A 22,484-nucleotide genomic window follows, 5' to 3' on the forward strand; every position below is an offset into this window, starting at 1 on the left:
CCATCTCGTTCTTTTACGCAATGATATTCTCAACTAGGGACGTATCCGCGCAAATAAGTGAAACAAGTCATTGATTTATTAGTGAATTACACATTGTTTTTATTCATATTTTTGTTGCAATATATAATATGCATGCGTTCTATAAGGTTTACTCTGAAGAAACTTTTGCTCAGAAGTAACAAAAACGATTTTAAAATTTTGGTGCTCTTTAAAAAAAACGGTTTGCGTCTTTAAAAAAGACTGTTTGGGATGCAAAAATAACAAAAAAGAAAATCCTGGGAAATAATGAATGGCCGAAAGAGAAAAGAACGGCAAAGATCGAGGTTTTTTTTATCTTTTACGTAAAAAGTAAGCTCTTTTTCTCCGATGTTAAATGATAGCTGTTTTTTTTTAAACAAAGTGACAACACGGTGCACCGTAATGGAACAGTTGGAATAATTTAAGGATACTCAAATGGAAATGGAAAAGTATTATTAGGTGACGTGTCATTTTCAGCTCATTCTACAGAATCGGCTCAAGAGTTGACTGTATAGTGTGATTGGATGAAACCATAAAACTACTCAATTAAGGTGCGCTAAAAACTTTATGAAATTGGGGTATCGCGGTACGCGCTTCTGTCTTCTGGCGGGAAGAACACAAGCGTACGTACATCGAAACACGCTGTTTTTTTTTTGTATGAATTTTCACAGCATCGTGACGACGATCACAACACAACCCTTTTCCCCGAGGGGGGGTTGCCGCTGATTCTCTCTTTCTCCTTTTCTCTCTCACTCTCTCCCTAGCCTCATTACTGTGTCCTATCGATCTGACTCTGCACTCAAACACACCGCGATATTATCTCCAGACGACACCAACGAGAGGATGTAGTAGTAGTTGTAGTAGTGGTGATAATTTGGGGCATTATTGTTATACATCCAGGGAAACAATGTTCGGCAGTTTTGGCCGCAGCTTCTAGGGAGCCAAATTTGTTCTTGTTTGCCATTTTGTTTCGATTTCAACTTTCTACTTTTTTGGGTAAGAGAGGGGTGGTGGTAGTGTACTTTTTTATCCTATCTTTAAGGTGATAACAAACTGACATCTGCAGTGTAATTGTATATAATTTCTGTTGCTTCTATTTCGATTTTTTTTTCTGTTGGTATGTGGTTGATTGGATTATTTTTTGTTTTCCCGGCATTTTCTCCCTTTGCTAATCGTCTTCAGTGAAGCATAAACCTTCGCGTTATTTCATCGATCGATTGTAGAATTTTGCAATTGATTTTTAATAACGTTTGTTGATTTGTTTTTTCTTGTTGCTGTTGTACGAGAAAGAAATTCACTCCACTAGACAGGAAGGTAACACATTACTTCTTTAAAGAAACACGTGATCGCGACCGACCACGTGTTCGTTTTTACTTTTGTTGTCTCGTGAAAGGGAGTGGGGGTGAGGGTTTTGTTATTTCTTTGTTTTGCTCAAAAACGGGCAGCAGAAAAAATACTACAAAATATTACAACAACGAATGTCTGTGTGTCCAGGTTGTCCAACACACGTCGCGTATCAAGACGATCAGTTTGCGCAACCACAGTTGCGCGCATTGAGGTTATTCTGTCTTGCGTCGTCGTGTGTTTTCTTTTGGCTGGTGACCTTCTATCCAGTTCAAAACATACACCACACTTTTTACTACCACCCAACCCAATCCTTGCGGGATGCAGGCTGTGTTGTTGGCTTCTTTGGCCTGACCTGTCCTTCTTCTGGTGTAAGGTATTATATCGGCTGAGATCCTAATCCATTCGTGTTTGGAGCTTTTGGAAGCATGGGCTGTGTTTGCCTGCTCTTTCCTCAACTGTAAGCGTATCGGGCTTCTTTCTGTTTTTTTTCCCTAATTTTCCCTCCTTTTTCGAGACCATCGAGCGAAAACGGATTGCATTTAAGCAATAGCAATAATGGTTTTCACGTTGTTCTTACTCGTCTCTGTTTCACGTTTTCTAGGAATTGTCCCCCTTGTTTCCCACTTTTTCTTGTTGATGTTGTTGTTGTTGTTGCTTCGGTGTACATGCATGTTTAGTAGTCGTGAGTGTATGTGTGGTTGTGTTTTTGTCTGTGTTTTACTGATGTGTTTTTACATATTAACTTTAAATATAAAATATCACAATGGTACATTTTTTTCTCGCCTCTCGAGCGCGTTCACATTCAGCGTTCTAGTGTTTTCACAAAAATATATTTGTATTTTTTTCATTTGTGTTCAATAATACCCTGGGCCAGTGGAACAAAAAACAACACGGAACAGCTTTCATCTTTCTTGGGGCTCGCGCGCACAATCCCACATACATATTCCGCGCGAACGCGCGGTTCAACTGCATCAGCATGCGCCACCTTTGGCCGACACACGACACACCGTGTGTGCTGCTGGGGCATGCGCTGGTGCGTAATGCGTGTTTATGCGGCAAAGGTGCATCATCTTGTAACCCTTGGGCGCTATAAAACACAGAGCATTTTTCTTCTCTCAGAGAGTTTGTCTGAAATTGATTACAATATTGATGTGTGTGTGTGTGTGTGTGTGTATATAGCAGAGTTTCATTCAGGTTCCCTCTGCTGCTAATACAACGTTGTAACTCTTCCCTGTTTTAACAATTTCGATGCTTTCTCTTTTATAAAACCATGATCAGTGAAATTGATCATGGTTGTTGTTTGCTACTTGATGTTTGCTGCAGCATGTGCTTTGATGAATGGTGATCGGTTGGGGGTAGGCAGGTCACCACCGACCAATGAATCTTGAGCGAGGGGGAAGGTACTTTTGGTATAGACTTTATCATGTCAATTTACTGTGGGCGTCTTTCGAACGGGAGTAGAATTCTAAATTCAACAGTATTCCCATTTTTACTTGCACATATTATCACATGTTTTCTCCGGGAACGATCGAGAAATGCAGTCAGACTTAATGTGTTTTCGTTATCCTTTGCTTTCCCTCCCCCCCTCTTTTCTTGTCTAAACCAATTGAGATCAATCAATAAGATGCAACTTACTTTGTGTGAGAGAATTGCTTCTATTACATTCCCGACCACGTTTTATCACGTTTTCCCCGTTGCAGTTGCGTGTATTTTTTCTATGGAACTATAACAACATCGTTCCATTCTTAGGCACGCAAGCAAATCATTAAATTGTATTCGCGCGCGCGCGCGTGTTCCGTACTATTAATGTTTCACTTAGGATTTTTAGACTTAGACGCCTCTTTAAAAGCGCACAAACATGTTTTTAACGGTTTTGCAATCATATTTCGGCTACATGTTTCGTCTTTTTCATTTGCTCGTACGCTTTCAGATTAGATTCAAGCAATTGTAATTAGTTGTGTTTTGCTCTTATGCATTTTTCGTCTGGTTTTTTTTGTGAAAACTCTTTGATCGCTGTTTGCTTCTTGATTTCAGAGACACCGAAAAGCAAAAAAGGTCGTTTTCTGTCGGTTGCGTTCGTCCATCAACAGAATGGGTTTTTTTGCCTTTCCCTTTGCTAAATGTATTATTGGCGATATCTTACGCTTTTTGTTACTCATGCAAAATACATCTTATTTCACTACCTTTTTTTCTGCGCCCTCGCTCTTCTTTTCGCCCGGCAGAGCATAGACATACATACACACAGCCACCACACTCATTATTGATGTAAGTGTTGAAAAGGGCAAATCTGCGCCGCTTATCAATTATCTTTCTGCAGCGTTCGTCACTCTTTTGCAGCTTCCCGAACGTGTCCTAACGTTTGTTGTTTTTCTCTTTTCCCTACGCTTTCATTTTTCTCTAGTGCGTGAGTGTGTGTGTTCAAGCTAAATCAACGAGACTTTCCGGTTTGAATTACGCGCTTTTACGATACAAACAACAAATGAGACAATGACGTTTTCCTCTAACTGTGTACCAATATAATGGGTTACAAAATTAATAGTGCCCATATGTCGTGCCATTTCTGTAATTTCCGTAGGGGTTTCTAATAGTTGACTAAACTTTCTTGCACTGCGACGAGAGCGCATTGTTTTTACATCTTTTTTCTCTATATCACATGAAGAATTATGTCGTTTTCTTTCAGCTTTGATCAGTAGTAGTAGTTTTGATGAAATTCTTGAGGACAGAACTCTCTGTACGACAACTTTTGCTATTTTCCTCGTTAGTGTTGGTTTCAAATTGTGAGACTCATTATTCTGAACCATGCTTTTTCGGACCCAGCAATGAGTCTATCTGTCCACCAGTTCGTTTAATGTTGAATGATCGCTTCTAAAATTCAGAAAAAAACTTAAAACCTATCCTATTAAAAACAACCCCTTAACTTTACGCATGCTGTGTGTGCAATAATCGGTGTGGTAGAGATGTAAAACAATAGAAAATAATATGGATGTGAGTGGTGGTGGCGCGCTTGTCGGAAGGTCTTTTTTTGCTGTCCCTTTTGTGATTAGACGCACTGCACCGAATACAAAAAATCGTCTCATCGGTTATACACAACACATCATTCGGTTACAAAGCTGCCATTCGATCAGAACTGATGTTTCGTTTTCCGTTCCGTTCCAAACTGAGTGACAACTGTTTTTGCCGTAGAGAATCGATTGCTCTCAATATTCCGTTCTGTTCATTTGGGTAGTATTTCTCTTTTCTCCTATGCTCATGATCGTTCTTACACATGCGCGATCGTCGATGCTTTTAAAAGTTCATAATAGCAATGATGAAAATCATTTGGTTCCGTTTGATTGCAGAAAAAGTGTGTTTTGTTGTGTAAACTTTGACGCATGTTCGATTAATCCATTAAAGACATCATATATTATTATAACGCTAGATAGCTGGTTGCAGCTAGGACATTAATATTTCGTGGTTGCCGTTTTTGTTATCTTCGCTTTCAATTAGCAATTGGCCGCAACGTGTTTTATTGATTATATTCCATTTTTACCCAAATACCAACGAGTTTTAGAGAGAGTGTGGAACGATACACTAATCATTAGCTCGGTCACAAGCGGTCCACACCTCGTTTAATAGTACAATAGGTTACCAGTAAATTGTCTCTTTAAACGTGAAAGTGTGTGCGCTTCAGCCAAATGAGCCAAAAGAAAACCCTTTACATTCCAGCTTTTTTTTAAACATTGACCTGCCTTCCAGTTGTGTTGTGTTGGAAAATATATCATTCACGTTGCAATCTTTGCTGCGGGGTTTAACCTTTTCTCTTTAGAGTTGCCTAATTAACGCTGCGTTTCTTCATAGCACGCACACACATACACAAACACACTTACTTAGTTGGTAGATAAGGTTAAGCAAATTATGCACGTTACACATGTAGTAGGGTTTTACAAATTTATCAAACGACTTGTTCATTCTACTCTCTTCGAATGTGTTTGCTTGTTCGTTCTGTTTCGCTCTTTCAGTTGGATTGTTTGACCGTTGCATTTTTAAACTCTATGTTCCAGTTGTTACACATTCAGTAATTTCAATAAACTTACTTTGCTGTAGTATGTTGCTGCTCTTCGTTTGTGTAACATTTCGACGAGCTGTTGAAATTATCATCGAACAGGCTAATTTTCTTCAATGTCTAATGTTTCCTGTTACCTATCTTCCTCTCCGAGCATGTCACAATGCTTCGACTTGTTGCGACAATTACTAATACCTGTGGTTGAGATATTACACTCTAAGCTTCATGTTTTAGGAGATTTAATCAAGCATTCTTCGTGTAAGGGTTCCCGCGTTTTTATGCGTCATTTTTCCAACATTAAACGCATTCGTTTGAAAGTGTTTTGCTCTTGTTGGAAAATTATAAACCAAACCAAGCCAAAAGGGTTCGATGCGTTTGTGTAGAAAATAAATACTGGTACACAAAACGCAACACCGTCTCGTGTTGTTCTACAACAGACGTTCTCTGTTTGTGGCAAGTTCAAAGAGATCTGATCTTTTCCCGACTGTACGAAGTAGTGTATGCAAATAGTAACGCTGGATTTTCTTCCTACAGCGACAATCTTACGGCAGAGTGGATCATTATTTAGGGGCCCTGTTTTTCTTTTTCATTTCCTCAACCAAGTGTGTTTGCATAACGTTTAACACAAACACAATAAGAACCGCCCCGTAATCTAGCCTTGGTGTGTTTAATCATTTTTCCTCGTTTTCCCAAAAGAGAGGCGAGCATACATTACTATTTTAAAGTGGCAAGCAAGCTGCTGCTACCCCCGATAGAGGTTGATGCATTTCGTTTTGCCAAGTGTCGTAAGTGAACGTCTCCCATCGCGCAGACAACGGGGAAGAAAAAATAAAAATTAATTTAGCTTCTACGCTTTCTAGCTGTTGTTACTACACTGTACTTTGCTTACAATGCATTCAGTCTCTTCCCAGTGCACGCTCTAGCCGGTGTAGATTGTTGTGTCCGCTCATATTACACGGTTCTTCCTCCGTTTTGTTGACGGATGACTTTCTTGTGCTTCTACTATTTCAGCTTTTTGCACAAAAGGTCGCCAAAAACGGCTGTTCTACATACTCCGACAGTAAAGAGACAGCAACTGTTACGGTTGTGCCCGATGCAAGAGAATGTTGCTTTTAATGCAGTGTGTGTTTTTGTTTTTGCTATCGTCGTCTGCATCAAAGGGTTGGTGGGTTCATTCGTATTAGGATTGTAGCCTACACATTGTATACTTAAAAAAGAGTGCGTATTCGAATCGCTTCAGTCTGCCGGTGATCTGCCTTGACAGAACAACGTGCGCCAACGCTCTCTCGCGCTCTCTAAATTGTCCATCCTTTTCCCGAGTTTCTCTGCTCAGTCCGGGAAAATATGTTGCAATTTATGCTGGACATGTTTGTTTCGATCTACACACACACACACACGTTTAGCTCACAGGCCGCTGGAATACTTTAAAGAAAAGATGTTTTACAACTAAATGGCTAAATACAGTAGAGCGCTCAAAGTTTCACAACTTTCCAACATTTGTCTCTTTTGCATACTTGTATAAACATCAATAAGAACTGCACAAAATGGAAATTCCTTTGGCCATTTGAACAGAATCAGTACATTGATCAAAGCAAATACTAAAAAGCAGAATAGATTTTTCTTTTACGCAATTTTTTGCTCGCCATGTGTGCGTGTGTCCATGTGTTTCGCTCTCACACAGCATACATTTTTATTACTTTGGCCTCCGTGAGCAAAAAGTCCCTGGGGTCGTCCTGCGCTCGTCCGGAAAGAGTAGCATTGAATAAGGAACACGAGAGATTCGATCACAGTTTACAGAAGGCATTTTGTTTGCAGTGACGGGGGTGACTCCCCGCCCTTTTCATGCTAGAACATTGGAAGATCCCAGAGGTTCCTCACAGGTTCGTGCGGTGTCCGGCACACACCAGGGCGCAAAATTCGTATGCACTCGCGTTTGGTGCATTAGCTCTTGCTATACGGAGCGAGAACCGCGCTTAAGAACCTATGCCCTTCATTCAGGGGATTCCTGTTCGTTCGTTCTGACTAGATAGTAATGTGCGAGAGGCTTTGAAAGCGTCGCTAAGAAGCGTGTGTGTGTTTGTCCGTTCAAACGTAGTTGATGGGACCTCTTTTCAAATACGTTGTAAATGAGAACCTGTAACACAGGCGCACATGGACGTACGCTTTGTGTAATACTTGTGTGTGTCCGGCCCGATTTTAGAAAATAGTTACTCTATCAACAATCAATAGAACGTAAAAGTACAGTTTATCTAATCATGCTCGTTTTGGGTTTCCTTGGATATTCCCTCTTCCTTGTGTATGTAGGATCATCCCCATATGCTGATTTCGTACGCAATATCAACGCAACAGCATATTATTGCAGGGTTTCTTTAGCGATCCAGCTATCATTTTCGTTACAGGTACGTACTTGACTGGAAGGTAGAATATGTGTTTTGTTACTAGGCGGCGATGCCAACTTCTTTGTCGGAGTGTAAGGGAATGTATCTGGTTAACTATTGCGGGAGGGAGGTGGGGTTGACCTGTGGTTTAACAAGGGTTTGATTAGGAAATGTTGTAATTTAAATTGTTTCTTTGGTTGTCAAAAAAAAAAAACGCTTTGATAACCACACATTTCCCAGGAGAATGCAAACACAGTTTCACTCGCTGCTGTTTCCACAACTCCACCAGGTATCACACCAGTACATCTGTTAATAATGAACTGTGCTGCCTGATGTGCTGTTTCCCTAGTTTTTGCAACTAATGTGGCTCGCCATCTCTTTTCACCTAACCAAATTAATGTGCTTCCCTGCCATTTGTCACATTATGATCCTTCAAATTGCCGTATTGCGCTGTATTATTGTGGCATTTGGTTAACAATTTATTAACCACGAAACTAACGGTTCAAGAGATTCAGTTCTGTTTTCCTCTGATGTAGTAACTGCGGGCTGCGTACAGAAATGGGAATGGCTATAATATACACCAAACGATTGTCGAAAGACCAGAAAAATAGAACAATTCTGCATCTGCGTTCAATGTCCGAATTGATTTCCGTTACAGTTTCGATTTAAAATAAAATGGTCTTCCAGTAACTCGCTGCGCATAATAAGAATTGCGATTCGAGGGAAAAACTTTAAGCATTTCCTCTCCCCCGATGCAGCCAGAGAGTAAAAGCAAGGGAATGATTGAACTTTCCATTCCAACACCCATTTCTGCTAAAATGCTTTTCTCCACTTCAACAATCAGCTTTAGGATTAGAGAGTTCACCTGTCTTGGAAGTCTTATCTTTCCCTCGTTCTTTGTGTGACAACAATTCCATCCCACCACGCACCGGTGTGGATGTGATTCGTAGAAATTCGAATGAGCGTTCGTTTAACAAAGTTGCTTGCTAAAGCTACCGGAATGTTCGACGTGTATCAGAGCAGCAGCCGCGAGCCACGAGCCAGCGTCTGACAGTGTTCCTGCTCCACGCCGAACAAACCGCGTAGTTGTACGGGTGGGCACGCTTGCCCTACGCACGTGTGTACCAGGCGTTCGTATGGTTTCATTACATCTAAGGATTATTATATTTGCTTGTAATAAGGAAAGAATAAACGCAAAAATTCAAAACTAATTGTATATCGTATATACTCGCTCCGCGATCGCTGCTGCTTTTCCGTTCACTCTTACAGTGTGTGCGCCGCTCTGCTCGCTTCCACAAAGCCCTATCATCTTTCTTCGCTCTGCTTGGCGGCCCTATTCAATCCTTGGTTGCAGCGCGTGCGTACACGAGTCAAATGTGTATCTCATCATCTTCCAATAGCTCCTCATACAATCGTTTGCAAAAAGGTTATATAGTGTTAATAATAGTAATCTGTTCCTGCGATCAGACGTTTCGGCAACGCAAGTTTCGTATCTTCCGATATGGTGTGTGATTAAGGGAAAATAAACAGTAGAGAAGATTAATCATGTTCCGTTTCGTTACCTGGGTGGAAGTGTGTCAAAAATGTCCCACCTACTTTCTGGGCGGACGTGTGGGTGGGCCAATCTATGCTCCTAACCGCGCGCGACAGTTTCTTCGCCCTCTTCGCGTCTGATACTAAACCGAAAAACCGAAACATTCAACATGTATGTGTTGCGGTTGCTGCGGCCTCGCGCGAGCCGCTCGATTTTCTACGTACTATTTAGAAATGGTTGGATAAATAAGGGAAGATGCTAAAAACTAACCTTGCTTTCTCTCTCCGATCGTGCTTGTTGTTGCGTGAAGGGTGTTACGCGTGTGGTGGCAGCAGCAGCAGCAGCTTACTGCTGGACTGGCGGCACGACTGGGGCCGCCTGGGCCTGCGGTGGTGGCGGTGGAGCGGTAGCCGCCGGGTACGGATAGTAGGTGGCGGTGGCCGCCGTTATCGGGTACGAAGCCTGGTACTGCAGCCCCCCGGTCGGATCGAATCCGGTGAATCCGGCCGGCGCACCCGTTGGAATGGTTTGCCCAGCGGCAGCCGCGGCAGCGGCCGCAGCCAGCTGCGGATACTGATGGCTGGGGTTGGCCGGTCCGGCCGCGTAGCTGTTGTTGTACTGCTTCGGCGGGTAGGTGCCGCGACCGTTTTGCGGCTTCGGCGTGCCGTCCATGTTGAACTGGCCGCCGTTCGGGTTGTACCGGCCGCCGGGCTGCGAGCCGGGCTGCATCGCTCCCGGACCGCCCTGGTGTGCCTTGTTCTGGTAGTAGCGCATGCCGCCGCCCGGGGCGGCCGCGGTCGCACCGCCCGCAAACAGCGCCGTGTAATCATCGAACTGGCCCGGGTAGATGTTCTTCGGGTGGTAGGCAGCGCGGAGCTGCGCCTGCTGCGCTTCGTACATCTGCGGGCCGGACGCGACCGCGGCCGCCTGCGGCGACTGCGGCGAGTGGGACTGGTAGCCACCCGGGCCGCCCATCATTGCCGGCCCATTCGGACCCTTGTTCCAGTTGTTCTCCCCGCGGTACATGCCGTTATCGCGGAACTTGTTCTGCATACCGCCGCCACCGAACTTGTTCTGCATACCGCCCATCATGCCGCCCTGCATGCCACCGCCGTACTTGGGCGGGCCGCCGAATCCACCGCCACCGTTGAACGGCGGCCGGCGCTGGTAGCTGCCCATGCCGCTGCTGCCTCGGTAGCCGGTCTGCGTCGAGTAGCGTAGTCGCCCGCCCTTGCCGCCCGGTGCCTGCTTCGCCATCTCGACCAGCTCCACCGTCGGCTGCTGGCCGGCCTCCTCCAGCACGGAGAGCAGCTCTCGCGCCTGGCGTCCGTTGTTTGGTGTGAAGAAGGTGTACGCAGTGCCGTACTGCGAGCAGCGTCCCGTGCGCCCAATACGATGGATGTAGTCCTCCGACGAGTTCGGATAGTCAAAGTTGATCACGTACTTGACGTCCTCCACGTCGAGCCCGCGGGCCGCGACGTCGGTCGCCACCAAGATGGTGCTCTTGCCGTGCCGGAAGTCCTGCAGCACGTAGTCACGCTCCGTCTGGCTCTTGTCACCGTGGATCGACGTAGCCCCGTATCCGTCCCGAACAATGTTCTTCAGCAGATCGTCCACCTTCTTCTTCGTCTCGACGAAGATGATGATCTTGTTCGTCGCATCCGAGGTGGCGATTTCCTTCAGCAGCTTCAGCAGCTTGCCCTCCTTCTCGTTCTCCTCGCACACGTCCACGATCTGGTGGATGTTGTGGTTCGCGGCCAGGCTGAGCGAGCCGATGTTGATCTGGATGTAATCGCGCAGGAAGTCTTCCGCCAGCGTCTGTACCTCCTTCGGCCAGGTGGCGGACCACATCAGCACCTGCCGGTCCGGGCGAATCTGTTCCACGATCTTGCGGATCTGCGGCTCGAAGCCCATGTCCAGCATCCGGTCGGCCTCATCCAGCACGAGGTATGTGCAGCGGCGCAGATTGGTGATGCCACGCTCGAGGAAATCAATCAGACGACCGGGCGTAGCAATCACTACCTCAACACCGCGCTCCAAATCACGCACCTAATTTGAGAAGGGCAAATAAGTAGAGAAGGGAGGTTTGAGAGATCGAAATTTGAAAAGTGATCGTTTCATATGTTAAAAAAGAAAAGAAAATCCAAAGGATATATTATAGACGTTAGCTAAATAATGACTAAAAGTTCCATATTACAAAAGAGAAAAAGGAAATCTTTAAATAACTCAGATTATCAACAAAAAAAAACTATTTTGTTTAAATGCGAAAGTGTTAGTGATTTCGTGTACGATCAATAATTAAGAGAAGAAAAACAACAACAATTTCGATCACTAACACCAACACAACGAACAGTAACAGTGCGCTCCAATCGATAATTGTGCAACTGTAACGCTAGTCGCAAACAACCTTGTAAAACAACTAATAAAACTTTCTACATACCTGCGGTCCCTTCAGTGCTCCGCCAAACACGCACGTGTAGCGAATGTTGGGCTTCGAATGGTTGCCAAAGTCCCGCACCACGGTTTGGATCTGCTGCGCAAGCTCACGCGTTGGTGCAAGCACCAGCACGATCGGTCCCTCGCCGCGGCTGAGCGGCTTCTGGTGCGAGATGTGCACCAAGCCGGGCAGCATGTAGGCGAGCGTTTTGCCCGAACCGGTCTGCGCAATGCCCACCATGTCGCGGCCACTCAGCGCAATCGGCCAGCCCTGCGACTGGATGGCGGTGGGGCGCGGGAAACCCTGCTTCTTGATCTCCGTCATCACGTACTCCGGGAAGTTGCCCTCCTCAAAGTTCTGGCACGGGTGCGGCACGTTGTTGCCCATGACCGTGATCTGCATCTGCTCGCGGAACGTCTGCACCTCCTCGGCCGCCCGGCCCATCACGCTCGGGTGCGGCACGTAGAAATCCTTCTGGAACGGTTCCAGATTTTCCCACATCGGCTTCATCAGGTTCTGGCCCGGGTACTTGGCCTTCAGCGACTGGATCTTCGCCCGGTCGTCCTTGTTGAACCCGTTGTAGTCCGAGCGCATACCGCCATAGCCGTTGCGATTGCCCATGCCGTAGCCGCCACCCATTCCCGGGTTCGAGGTCGGGTACTTCTTGGGGCCGCCGAACGTGTCGAACGGCTTGTCGTCGCCGTACGGCTTGCTGCCACCCGGTCCGTACATCTTCGGTCCACCAAAGTCCTTCTTGGGCATGGTTCCCGGCTGGCCGCCGAAAGCACGGTTGCCGCCACCGCCGAACTTGTTAAATCCACCCGGTCCGACACCGTTGATCGCATTCTGCTGGTACATCGGCTTCGGTCCACCGAACGCGTTCGCGTTGAACGGCGGAATCGAGGGAGGGCCCTGCTTGTTCATGAAGTGCGGCGGCTTGGTGCCCGGCTGGCCGACGTAAAAGTCGTTCTTTTCCGGACGCGGTCCGCGGAAGCCACCCTGGTGCGGTTGTGCTGTGCCTTGGAACTGCATTTTATTGGTCGTTTGTTTCGTTTACTAAACCAGGTACTGTGGCAAAAATGGCTGCTGCTGCTGCTTTCGGGATAGTTTTATGCTAAGCTGTGACTTGTGCGCAATCGATATAAAATGGGACTCTGCTTTGCTGTGGGGCTCGTCGTCGTCGTCGTCGTCTGCAAAACTCTCGATCTGGTGCTCTCTTTTCTTCCTTCCTATTTGCTTATACGCTAACTGCCTGTCTCTGTCTTTCTCTCTGCTAGTTATGTACTGCAATGGCGGCGATATGGGAAGCGAAGAAGAAAAAATCTAATGGCCGTAGCGCAGAGCGTGCAAATTTTCAAGCCCCGTTTTTACTTACGTAAAACCTCTTCGATGTTGGTTCCGCACACTTTTCCGATACTCTGGCGTATGGGCTGTCGATTGATCGGATTTTCACGGCACGGGACACTGGAAATTATGAGATATTCCAATTTTTATTCACACCATACCACGGAACACCTTCACGGATCGAAGAGAGAAAGCAGAGAGTGGAAAAAAAATAAAAAGCCACACTCGTAGGAAAAATCCATTCCCGAAGATGGCCGAAGTGCGGCCGGAGTGGTGAGTTTCGGTTCGGCTCATCGATGCCGAAGTTTGACAAGGTAAAAACAGACTTTCAGCCAGTTTGTTTTCCTTAAAATTAAGGTTTAGAAGAAAGAATATTTCAAAGTATGCGTGTACAATTTATAACAAAAATACATACATATTTAGCAGATTTCGTTTGTTTTATTTCCGTAGAGGTGTGGTGAAAAGTGACGAATGAATCACTGAATGCGTCAATATAAACGTGAGGTGAATATAAGGCATTAAGGACCGTCTACACTTGTTGGTAAAATCAAAACAATGATTTAAACGGTAAATGTTCAGAAAAAGACAATCGAAAAAGCAAATATTATAATTTTGTGCAATATACCTCTTGAAAACTCATCAAACTGCGAAAAGAACTCAGTTCCAGGGACGATTAAAGGGTGTGTTGCGTATTTTTTGCACAGTAGTGTACCGTCGACCAGACGTCAAGCACAAATTGTCAACAAAACAGTTCCTTTCGGCAAAAAATAATAAGTGTAAAAATAACAGTGAGCCATAACAGCGCATAGCTGTGAAAAATGATCGCTTCTATGTAGAATCAGTAACAAAATTAAAAGTGAAACAGTTGTACAACTTTCCGTACAATTCCCATTCCCATTCTACTCCCCCTCAGCGGCAAACGTCAACGAAGGGGGGGCGACGGAAACCGGACCAAAAACCCTCCCAGTTCCGCAAAACGCCCGAGCATATAGGGCGCTCCTCACCGGAGGTAGCCCCTATTGTACTCTTCCCTTTTGACCGTCGCCCCGAAACCAAATAGCGCAACATGACGATTCAGCGTGCAGCATGGCTGTTGCTATGCCACCGAAGTCAGGTGACTAAATCGATCGACCCGATCGGTCCGATCATAAACAAACAAAACACCTTCACCACCACAATCAGCTGCGATTCGGTTGTAACCTGTTTCATGCAATTGGGGTTATCTTTTTTTTTCCTTTTTGTTGTCCTCTCTTCTCGTTCGATAGTTGCACCAGGTGCCGATGAGAAAACTTTCGCTCGGCCCTCCAAGGCCGTACTCATGGGCGGACGCCACGCTACGGTACGGCGATAAGCGCTACCACCAAAGAAGTTTCTCCTCGTCACGCATCGCCAGCCAGTCGAAGAAGGAGCAAGACAAACCGGCGGAAAAGGTGCAATCACAAGCGGCGGCAGGCAGCGCCAAGCCGAGCGTTGAGCAAGAATCGCGCCTCGAAATCGACACCAAGCATGGCAAGCTGCTGGTGAAAACGACACTGGCCGACTCGAAGCTGCAGGAGATCGTGATCGAGAAACCAAAGCTAGAACCGACACTTATGCAAACGATCGCCGCCGGCCAGGATGCACCGAAGCAGCCGAAGCAGTCCCTGCTGGCGGAGGAGGAAGCTCGCGCCAAAGCGGAAGCCGATCTGAAGGAACAGCTGGCGGAGAAAAACCGCCAGTTGGCGAAGAAGCGAATACGGGTGGACTTTTCGCGCTCCTCGCTGGAGCGTAACTTTATCACACCGGTTCGCGCAATGTCCGACTTTCTGCTGAAACCGTCCGATTTGGAAGCGCTGGCGAAGACGAAGCGTCGCTCACCTTACGAACAGGAACCGCCCATCACGGTCTACTGGCGGAAGGATGTGGAGGCGAAGGCGATCGAGGTGTGGGGCTCGCGGGAAAATCTGCTGAAGGAATGCTTGAAGCGGGAAATTGAGAAAAAGATGCACCAGCAAAGTAAGAATAGGGTGGAAAGCCTTCACCAAAAGAGACACTTATCTGATGCGGTTTCGGATGTTTCTCTCCTTTTATTTGTAGATATATTTACGGTGAAGCGAAGACTGCGAGACTACCGGCGGGAAATCGGCAGCCGGACGAATGTGGTCGATTCCGAGCCGGGACTGTTTGGAAAATCGGGCAAGGTGGTACTGACGGCAATCGCAATGTAAGGAAAATCTCATTGCTATCAAACAACCTGACCTTAACAAATTGTTCTCACTCCCTGCGGTAGCAATGCAACCAACTGTCTGTTCAAGTTCGGTGCCTGGCTGTACACCGGTTCGCACAGTATGTTTGCGGAAACGATTCACTCGCTGGCGGACACGATCAACCAGCTCATCCTCGCGTACGGCATACACAAGTCGACGCAGATCGCCGACTCGGACCATCCGTACGGGTACACCAACATGAAGTACGTGTCGTCGCTCATTTCGGGCGTGGGCATTTTTTGCGTCGGCACCGGCCTCTCGTTCTATCACGGCATCATGGGCCTGGTCGATCCTCACCCGATCGATGACTTTTTCTGGGCATTCTTCATCCTCGGCGGTTCGCTGGTGTCCGAGGGCGCTACACTGCTGGTCGCTATCAACAGCTGCCGGAGTGGCGCCAAAGCTCTCGGCATGAGTTTTAGGGATTACGGTAAGACAGGAGGAATCGGACGGATTTGAGATCCGTATTAACGACATTTTTTTTGCTACATTTTTAGTGGCCCGCGGCCAGGATCCTTGTGTGAATGTAGTACTTACGGAAGATGCGGCGGCGGTGTTGAGTGTGGCACTGGCCGCCACCTGTATGGGACTGTCCACCTACACCGGGTCGCCGATTCCCGATGCAGTTGGATCGCTGCTTGTCGGCTGTATGCTGGGCGGTGTGGCATCGTTCATCATCTACACGAATGTGGCTGCGCTGGTCGGGCGTTCGATACGGCAAGAGAATCTCGACAAAATTAACGCCGAACTGGAGAGTGACATCATGATCCGGGCAATCCATGACGTCAAGGGTATAGATATGGGGAACTCATTGGTTAGGTATAAGGTAAGAAGGGAGCGCGAATGCCTGCCAATGTCAATGTCTCATCGTCATTGCATCCTTTTTAACATATTATTTCCCCGCTCACCCACGGCAGGCTGAGATGGATTTCGATGGCCGCGAGCTGACGCGGGTGTATCTGGACAAGCAGGACTTAAACGTACTGCTGGAGGAGGTGCGCACGTTCCAAACGATCGACGAGCTGGAAGCGTTTCTGTTGAAGCACGGCGAAAACATTGTCGATCTGATGGGCGGTGAAATCGATCGGATTGAAATGAAGCTGCGGGTAAGCGCACACGAACATTTGTCGTATTTTAATACTATATTTTTTATTCTAATGTCCTTTTTTGTATGCTGCAGAAAAAATTCCCCGAAATAAGACACTGTGATTTGGAGATACTGTAAGCGGTAAAAGTAAAGTTTGCTTCCTGTTTATTTTTTATGTCATATATTACGATCACGATATGCGGCATCTAGAGCACTGTAAACGAGAAACGAGAAACAGCAAGCACCACAAGGGGCAAAATTCAAAACCTAAAACTGTCCATTAACTACAGCCACCAATGTTGGCTCGTTCCAGCTAACCAGAGAGAGAGAGAGAGAGAGAGTACAAGTGGGAAAGTATACAATAGGACTTAAAGCGTAAACCGTCAAGTTTTCCTCCGCCATCCGATCGCGATGTGTCGGCCGGTTCATTGTTAGACAATATTGTGCTACAAATAGAACTAATAAATGCAAAGCAAACCCATAAACCTATAACAAATCAAACTATCGCTTCGTCTACCGCTGCAATCAGCAGTTTGTGTCTGTGTCGTTTGCAAAGTTTTACAGTGTGTGAAATTTGCCCGCTACACTGTTTTTCTCTAGGGATTTTTGTAGTTATGCTGAGCGAGGCCTGTAAGGTTGACGATAAGTTTATGCTTTTAATTTAAACTAAACGGTTGAACAGTTAATTTATTTAGCGATTTACTTAGATAATGTTTCCTCTGTGTTTGAATGAATAATAAAATGAAGTTCTGCAGTATTAATCATGAGGTCGCTATACTTTAGTTTTGGTTTTCTTGTCGCTTTCGCTTACCCTCTCTTAGTCTACGTGTTCATTCAGCAGCACTTCCGGTTCTGGCTCGTCGCCGAAATTGTGCCACGTGAAGTTCCAGCGCTGCGGTTCGCCCCGCGGGTCATCCTCGAGATTGGACGGCGGAACGGCAGTGCTGTTGTAGTCGGCAAGCCTGGCCAGCAAACTCTGCAGTATGTGCAGATGCTCCTCGGCAAGGTTATTGTACTCGCAGGGATCGCTTTCCACATCGTACAGGCAGGGGCGCTCGAGCGGATCACACTCGCTGGCCATGTGCGCACCGGCGCCACACGATACCGTCGCCTCGCGGCGAAGTTGCGTGATGCGTTCCGGAGTGGGCAGTAGACTCAGCTCCTCCATCACCTTCCCTGCCGGACTGTTGGCGAGCGTATCCAGCGCATACGCCTTTTCGTCCCGTATCCCCGCCGGACCGTACCATCCGTCCCAGGTGCGGTTGTAGTGTGAGCCTTTGACGAGCTTCCAGTTTCCCACGGTCAGGGCCGCGGTGCCCCAAATGTCGTCAATGTTGTGCAGTATCTCGATACGTCGCGTTGGAGCCCCACTGCTCAGCTCATGCCACACGCTGATCCCGTCCAGGTCGGTCGGCAGTGCGCTGTTGGAGCGATGATAAGAAAACGAAAGTCTATCAGCTCGGTAAAGGGGTAATCATGGCGCCACTCACCTGACATTACCACCTGCAGCTTCGTATAGCGTCGGCAGCCAATCGCAAACTTGCACCATTTGGTGCGACACACGGCTCACATTTTGAAGCAGTGGGCTCCAAATGAACCCGGCCGCTCGCAGGCCACCCTCCCAGAGCGTATTCTTCACCCCGCGCAGTGGCCAATTAGAGGCGGCATTATCGTTGAACCCATCCGCTGGGCCGCCATTGTCGCTGCTAAACACGATGATCGTATTCTCGAGCATGTCACGTGCATGCAGCGCGTCTACGAGACTCCCAACCGTACGGTCCAGCTCGACCATCATGGCGGCAAACTTACGCCGGCGGTAGTTTTCAATGTGTCCCAGATTTGCCACCGTTTCGTCCGGAGCGGGCAGAAAGTCGTACGGATTGGCCGAATGGACGGCGGCATGGGCCACGTACAGAAATAGGGGGGAGCTCTTGTTGTGTCCTTGCACTACGGCGATTGCTTCGGCAACGAGCACGTGCGTCGTGTACTGGCCGTGCAGGTCGTAGGCGACATCGTACCCCCGGCGCATGTCCAGACCCCAGTGGCCGTGTTCTACCGCCGTGTGATCGTTCATGTGATGGTGTCCGGTCCAGAACCCGGTATGACTGTCGAAGCCCCGCTGCATTGGGGTGAATCGCAGCTGATAGTGCCCCAGATGCCACTTGCCAACGATGTGGTTCGAGTATCTGCGGGGAAAAAATCGATATGAATCTGGCCTCTGGTACACCAACCACACCGCCCAAGATGCTCACCCAAGATCCTTCAGGTACTGGGGCAACAGCTTCTCGGACAGGGGAAGACCACGTGGTTCCATCGCGTACAGCACGGTATGCTGCATTCCGGTGTGTATGGGATACTTGCCCGTCATCAGTGCCGAACGGGAGGGTGTACAAATTGGATTCACGTAGTACCGATTGAGGATGATGCCCGAGTAAGCCAGTGCGTCCAGGTTGGGCGTTGGGATTTGTGCCGATCCATGAAATCCGACATCATTCCAGCCGAGATCGTCAGCTAAAATAAAAATTATATTCGGTCGAGCACTGTCCACTTCCGCCGCTGCATGGGGAAACGGCAGAACTCCCATTGCCAACAGCATTATCATCCAGAAACCACCCCTAACTGCCATCTCGCGACTTTGTGGCATCGTTATCGTATCGCATTTAGTTTAATCACTGGTGCACATAACTGTTTTGCACTGTCCGCACAATATATCTGCCTGTTGTTTGGCAGCGTTTTTACCAGCCGTACGCAAAGGATACGCAAAGCAATGTACAGCGAATTTGAACCACGCCTTTTGCAATGCAATGCATTTAACACATCCGAAAAAAACCTGATCTTGTTGATCGTGAACTGGTGACCGGTTTCGGCCGGTGACGATGGTGCGTTGATACGGTGAGCTATCGACCCCCTACAACCGGACCAAACTGCCGCCGAGGGAGAATTTGAATGGACTGCAAACGTACGAGCGCGCGCGCGCGCGGACCCCATGCTGTAAATGCGCTCTCCCTCTTGCGCATACAAGCACGCGCTCGCGCGCGCTCGCATGTGAACGGGATGCGACACACGAGCGACGAAATTTGTGTTTCTCACATACTTTATTTGTAAATATTATCCAAAACAACCCCTTTTGCACAAGTTGCTGTCGGAGGGGAAAAAAGAGGTATTGTTTGTATAATTCTTTCGCTCCGCTCCGGTGAAATGGTCCGTAATGATGAGCGCATGCTCGGTAAATATGTGCGTGTAAGCATCGCGAGCTCAGTGGTTGGGATGGAGTGGAGGCTGAACAAACACATTACTGGACATTTCAGAGGGAAGCAACGAGAGCTCGAAGAAAAACGAGAGTTGAGTGATAAAATGCGTAAACTAGCTCTCAGTAAAACTTTTTTTACATCGAAATTATATTAGAAATCAGATAAGAGATGCCTTACAAAATGAACTTACCTTGAGATGGAAAAAAATAGTCCTTCGTCATTAAGCCTATCAAGCTTCAGAAACTTATTCTAAGGCCGGATAGGTTTAGTAAAAGTCCATGAGCTGAAACAGATCCTGAATTAAACCCGATTCCATGGTTAAACCGGAGCATTGTTCATTTACAGAAAGTGCGTGGAAATATAGGAAAAAATTAGCGCAAAAATTCAGGGAATACAAAGAGCAGTTATGAAACACCTCATCTGATATAAAAAACGACATTGAAATGTTTCAGCAAATACTAAAATAGCGATTAGTGCTCGTAGTCGGAGATTCGATCCAAGCTCAAACAAAATGTGACAATTGATACAGTTTGCTCGAGCTACGCAGATTGGCACCAAAAACTTGTCGTGTGTAGCGGCGGCTTAACCGTTCTGCCAAACGTCAAACGCATGAGCGCGTTTTTTCACCTCTCTGCTAGTGATGGGCATTCGGATAGCATTCCGATCCAAGGGATTTATTTTCGCAAACCAATCTTCAAAATTATTCGCAAAATTTATGCTGTAGCTTAAATATGCAAATTATTAAAATTATTTTTGACTTTTTTGGTAAGGAAAATAAAGCTCATGTTGGATTTGCCACATTGAAAGTCTCAAAATACCACCCCCAGCCAGTGATCCTATCCACCTGCAGTGGGATGGAAAAGAACGCACTGCTCCAACCGTGCACAGTCCCATCTCTACTTTCACTCTTGTCGCCCGCGAAACCGTCGTCGACTTGCGCGCTCGGGATTTTCTCGGAAATTAGCATTTCCACAAATAGGTAAGTGGTCGAAAAGCGTTTCAGTACTCGCGCAGCGTTAATCGGCAGCGAAGAGACAAGTAAGTTGGTCGATTCCGTGGCTACGGTGCGCGATCGGCCGGCTAACGACCGGCAGCCCCATCATCATCGCCCGTCACACGCCACCGACACTTGCCTGTGTTAGAGCATCAGTTTCCGCACAGCGCGGCCAGAGGACACTTATACCGACACCTTTCCTTTCGCCACTTTCTTTCAGCAACTACCAGCAGCACCAGCAGCAGCACCAGCAACCATGGCCCTCAGCCGTATCTATGCATCAAAGTTGGCCTGTGCCGCCAATAAGGTGAGTTGGACTCTTCGTCATCATCATCACCATCCGTCCACGTTGCGTCCGTACTCGGGGGGAATACGGCCCGCAAAAAAAACGGCGCTATCGAGAAGCTTCTTTCAAAGTGTGTGCCGAAGCAGAGTTGGCAATGAGTGCGGTTTTTTTTGGGCACGCGGTTTCAGGACCCTACCCGTGAGCTTGGCCAAAGGAAGTGAACCAGTCCTTGAAACCTTTCGGATAGCTTTTGTCCCCGCTCACACATACGGTACGGGTGCGTGTGTCGTGTGCTAATGTGTGTGCGAGTGGCTGTGATTTTCTGAACATGTTGAACGCGTCATCGCTTAGGTTGGGTCCAGAATATGAGGTGTTTTGGCAAAGAAAAAAGTTGCTTCCTCGGAATGAGAAATCGGCCACATTACATAACATGTGACCGAAGAGAGAAAGAGCGTTCCTGCTTGCACAAGTGAAAATGTGATGGTATGGTTCGGTGAAAACTTGCCCCCGGGGGTTGGTGTGGCTATTCTTGACCCTAAGTTAATGCCAGACTTTATTCCCCCACCAATCTGTCCAGAAGGAAAATAAGGGGAGAAAGAAAGAAAATCCTTCATCCGTGTAACGAGAGCCTGCTCGCAAGGTTGAGCCGAAGGTTAAGCGTGGAAAACGTGGATTTAATTATCAAGTAGCCCCATACACAGACACACACACACGAGTGTTGTGCGGAGGGCGGCGGCTGGTTGCCTTCGATGCTCCCCACAGGCTCCCAGGCCATGATGAGATAATTGTGTTCGAGTGGCGAACAGCAGGAGGGACCACAAGAGGCGTAAAAAAGCAATACTAACCGCGGAGAACGTTTCTTTTGTGGAACTTGCACAACACGGTAAATGTGTGTGTGTTACGATGATAAAAGTTCAGGTTTCAGAAAAAAGATTCTAAGAGTTCCATAAGAAATGATTAACAATATTTAGGTCTGATTTAGGAGAAACAACACAGACAGCACTAATTAAGGGAGCGCGCGCAGAAGGAAAACTCGTTGCGTAGAGAGAAAAAACCCTCGCTCGTGTCGTCACTTGACGCAATCCAACACGACTTCTCCCCTTTTTTTTCGCTTTTCGCTTACACTCCCCCCTCCCCCCAAAAGAGCGGGAGGGAAGCTCGCTTGTGTGGAAAAATGTTAGATAACTCTCGGTCTGCATCGTCGTGCGCGATTGTGGCCGTTTGTATGGGTGTGTTTATCGTGCATTTTTTACTACTCAGTTAGAAATGCCGTTCTAGAAGCACAAGAGTATTTTTGTTATTGTTGAACATCCCGCGCGCGTGAATGAACTGTTAGATAACGGGAAAGTATTGCCAAACTTTGGTTTGGGAAAATGTAAGAAATATGTTTGATTCTTTTCGAAATCGGCAATGTATGTATCGACGACACAACAGCACGAAGGTGGTCAAACAAACGATTCGAAAGTTCACTTTCCACCACTTCATTACCATTGCAAATGTCGTGCGCTTGAACCTTTTGG

General features: G+C 47.0%; 4 protein-coding genes across 6 annotated transcripts in view; 2 read left to right on the forward strand and 2 right to left on the reverse strand.

The window, feature by feature from the left end:
- LOC120960153 (probable citrate synthase 2, mitochondrial) overlaps positions 1 to 22,484 on the forward strand; it is a 106,390-nt gene that overhangs the window by 75,585 nt on the left and 8,321 nt on the right. The window contains exons 1-2 of one of the 3 annotated variants that reach the window (XM_040384149.2): positions 20,553 to 20,663; positions 20,899 to 20,985. In XM_040384149.2, coding sequence (XP_040240083.1) covers positions 20,935 to 20,985 — 51 coding nt within the window. In that variant the 5' untranslated portion in view covers positions 20,553 to 20,663; positions 20,899 to 20,934. Of the gene's footprint in view, positions 1 to 20,552; positions 20,723 to 20,898; positions 20,986 to 22,484 lie in introns of those variants that run through there. The other 2 variants (XM_040384148.2, XM_049608423.1) reach the window with 2 other exon arrangements.
- Positions 75 to 13,318, reverse strand: LOC120960149 (uncharacterized). Its single transcript, XM_040384145.2, has 3 exons — positions 13,132 to 13,318; positions 11,760 to 13,040; positions 75 to 11,368 (listed from the first exon to the last, which is right to left on the reverse strand). The coding sequence occupies exons 2-3, from the start codon at positions 12,786 to 12,788 to the stop codon at positions 9,665 to 9,667; spliced, it is 2,733 nt and encodes a 910-aa protein (XP_040240079.2). The 5' UTR covers positions 12,789 to 13,040; positions 13,132 to 13,318; the 3' UTR covers positions 75 to 9,664.
- Positions 13,804 to 17,194, forward strand: LOC120960150 (zinc transporter 9). Its single transcript, XM_040384146.2, has 7 exons — positions 13,804 to 14,214; positions 14,366 to 15,095; positions 15,177 to 15,303; positions 15,370 to 15,776; positions 15,844 to 16,172; positions 16,264 to 16,452; positions 16,527 to 17,194. The coding sequence occupies exons 1-7, from the start codon at positions 14,167 to 14,169 to the stop codon at positions 16,569 to 16,571; spliced, it is 1,875 nt and encodes a 624-aa protein (XP_040240080.2). The 5' UTR covers positions 13,804 to 14,166; the 3' UTR covers positions 16,572 to 17,194.
- LOC120960151 (arylsulfatase B) lies at positions 16,582 to 19,413 on the reverse strand. Its single transcript, XM_040384147.2, has 3 exons — positions 18,686 to 19,413; positions 17,924 to 18,619; positions 16,582 to 17,854 (listed from the first exon to the last, which is right to left on the reverse strand). The coding sequence occupies exons 1-3, from the start codon at positions 19,075 to 19,077 to the stop codon at positions 17,251 to 17,253; spliced, it is 1,692 nt and encodes a 563-aa protein (XP_040240081.2). The 5' UTR covers positions 19,078 to 19,413; the 3' UTR covers positions 16,582 to 17,250.

This window comes from Anopheles coluzzii, chromosome 3 (genome assembly GCF_943734685.1).
Source record: "Anopheles coluzzii chromosome 3, AcolN3, whole genome shotgun sequence".
In the NCBI taxonomy this organism is placed as follows: Eukaryota; Metazoa; Arthropoda; class Insecta; order Diptera; family Culicidae; genus Anopheles; species Anopheles coluzzii.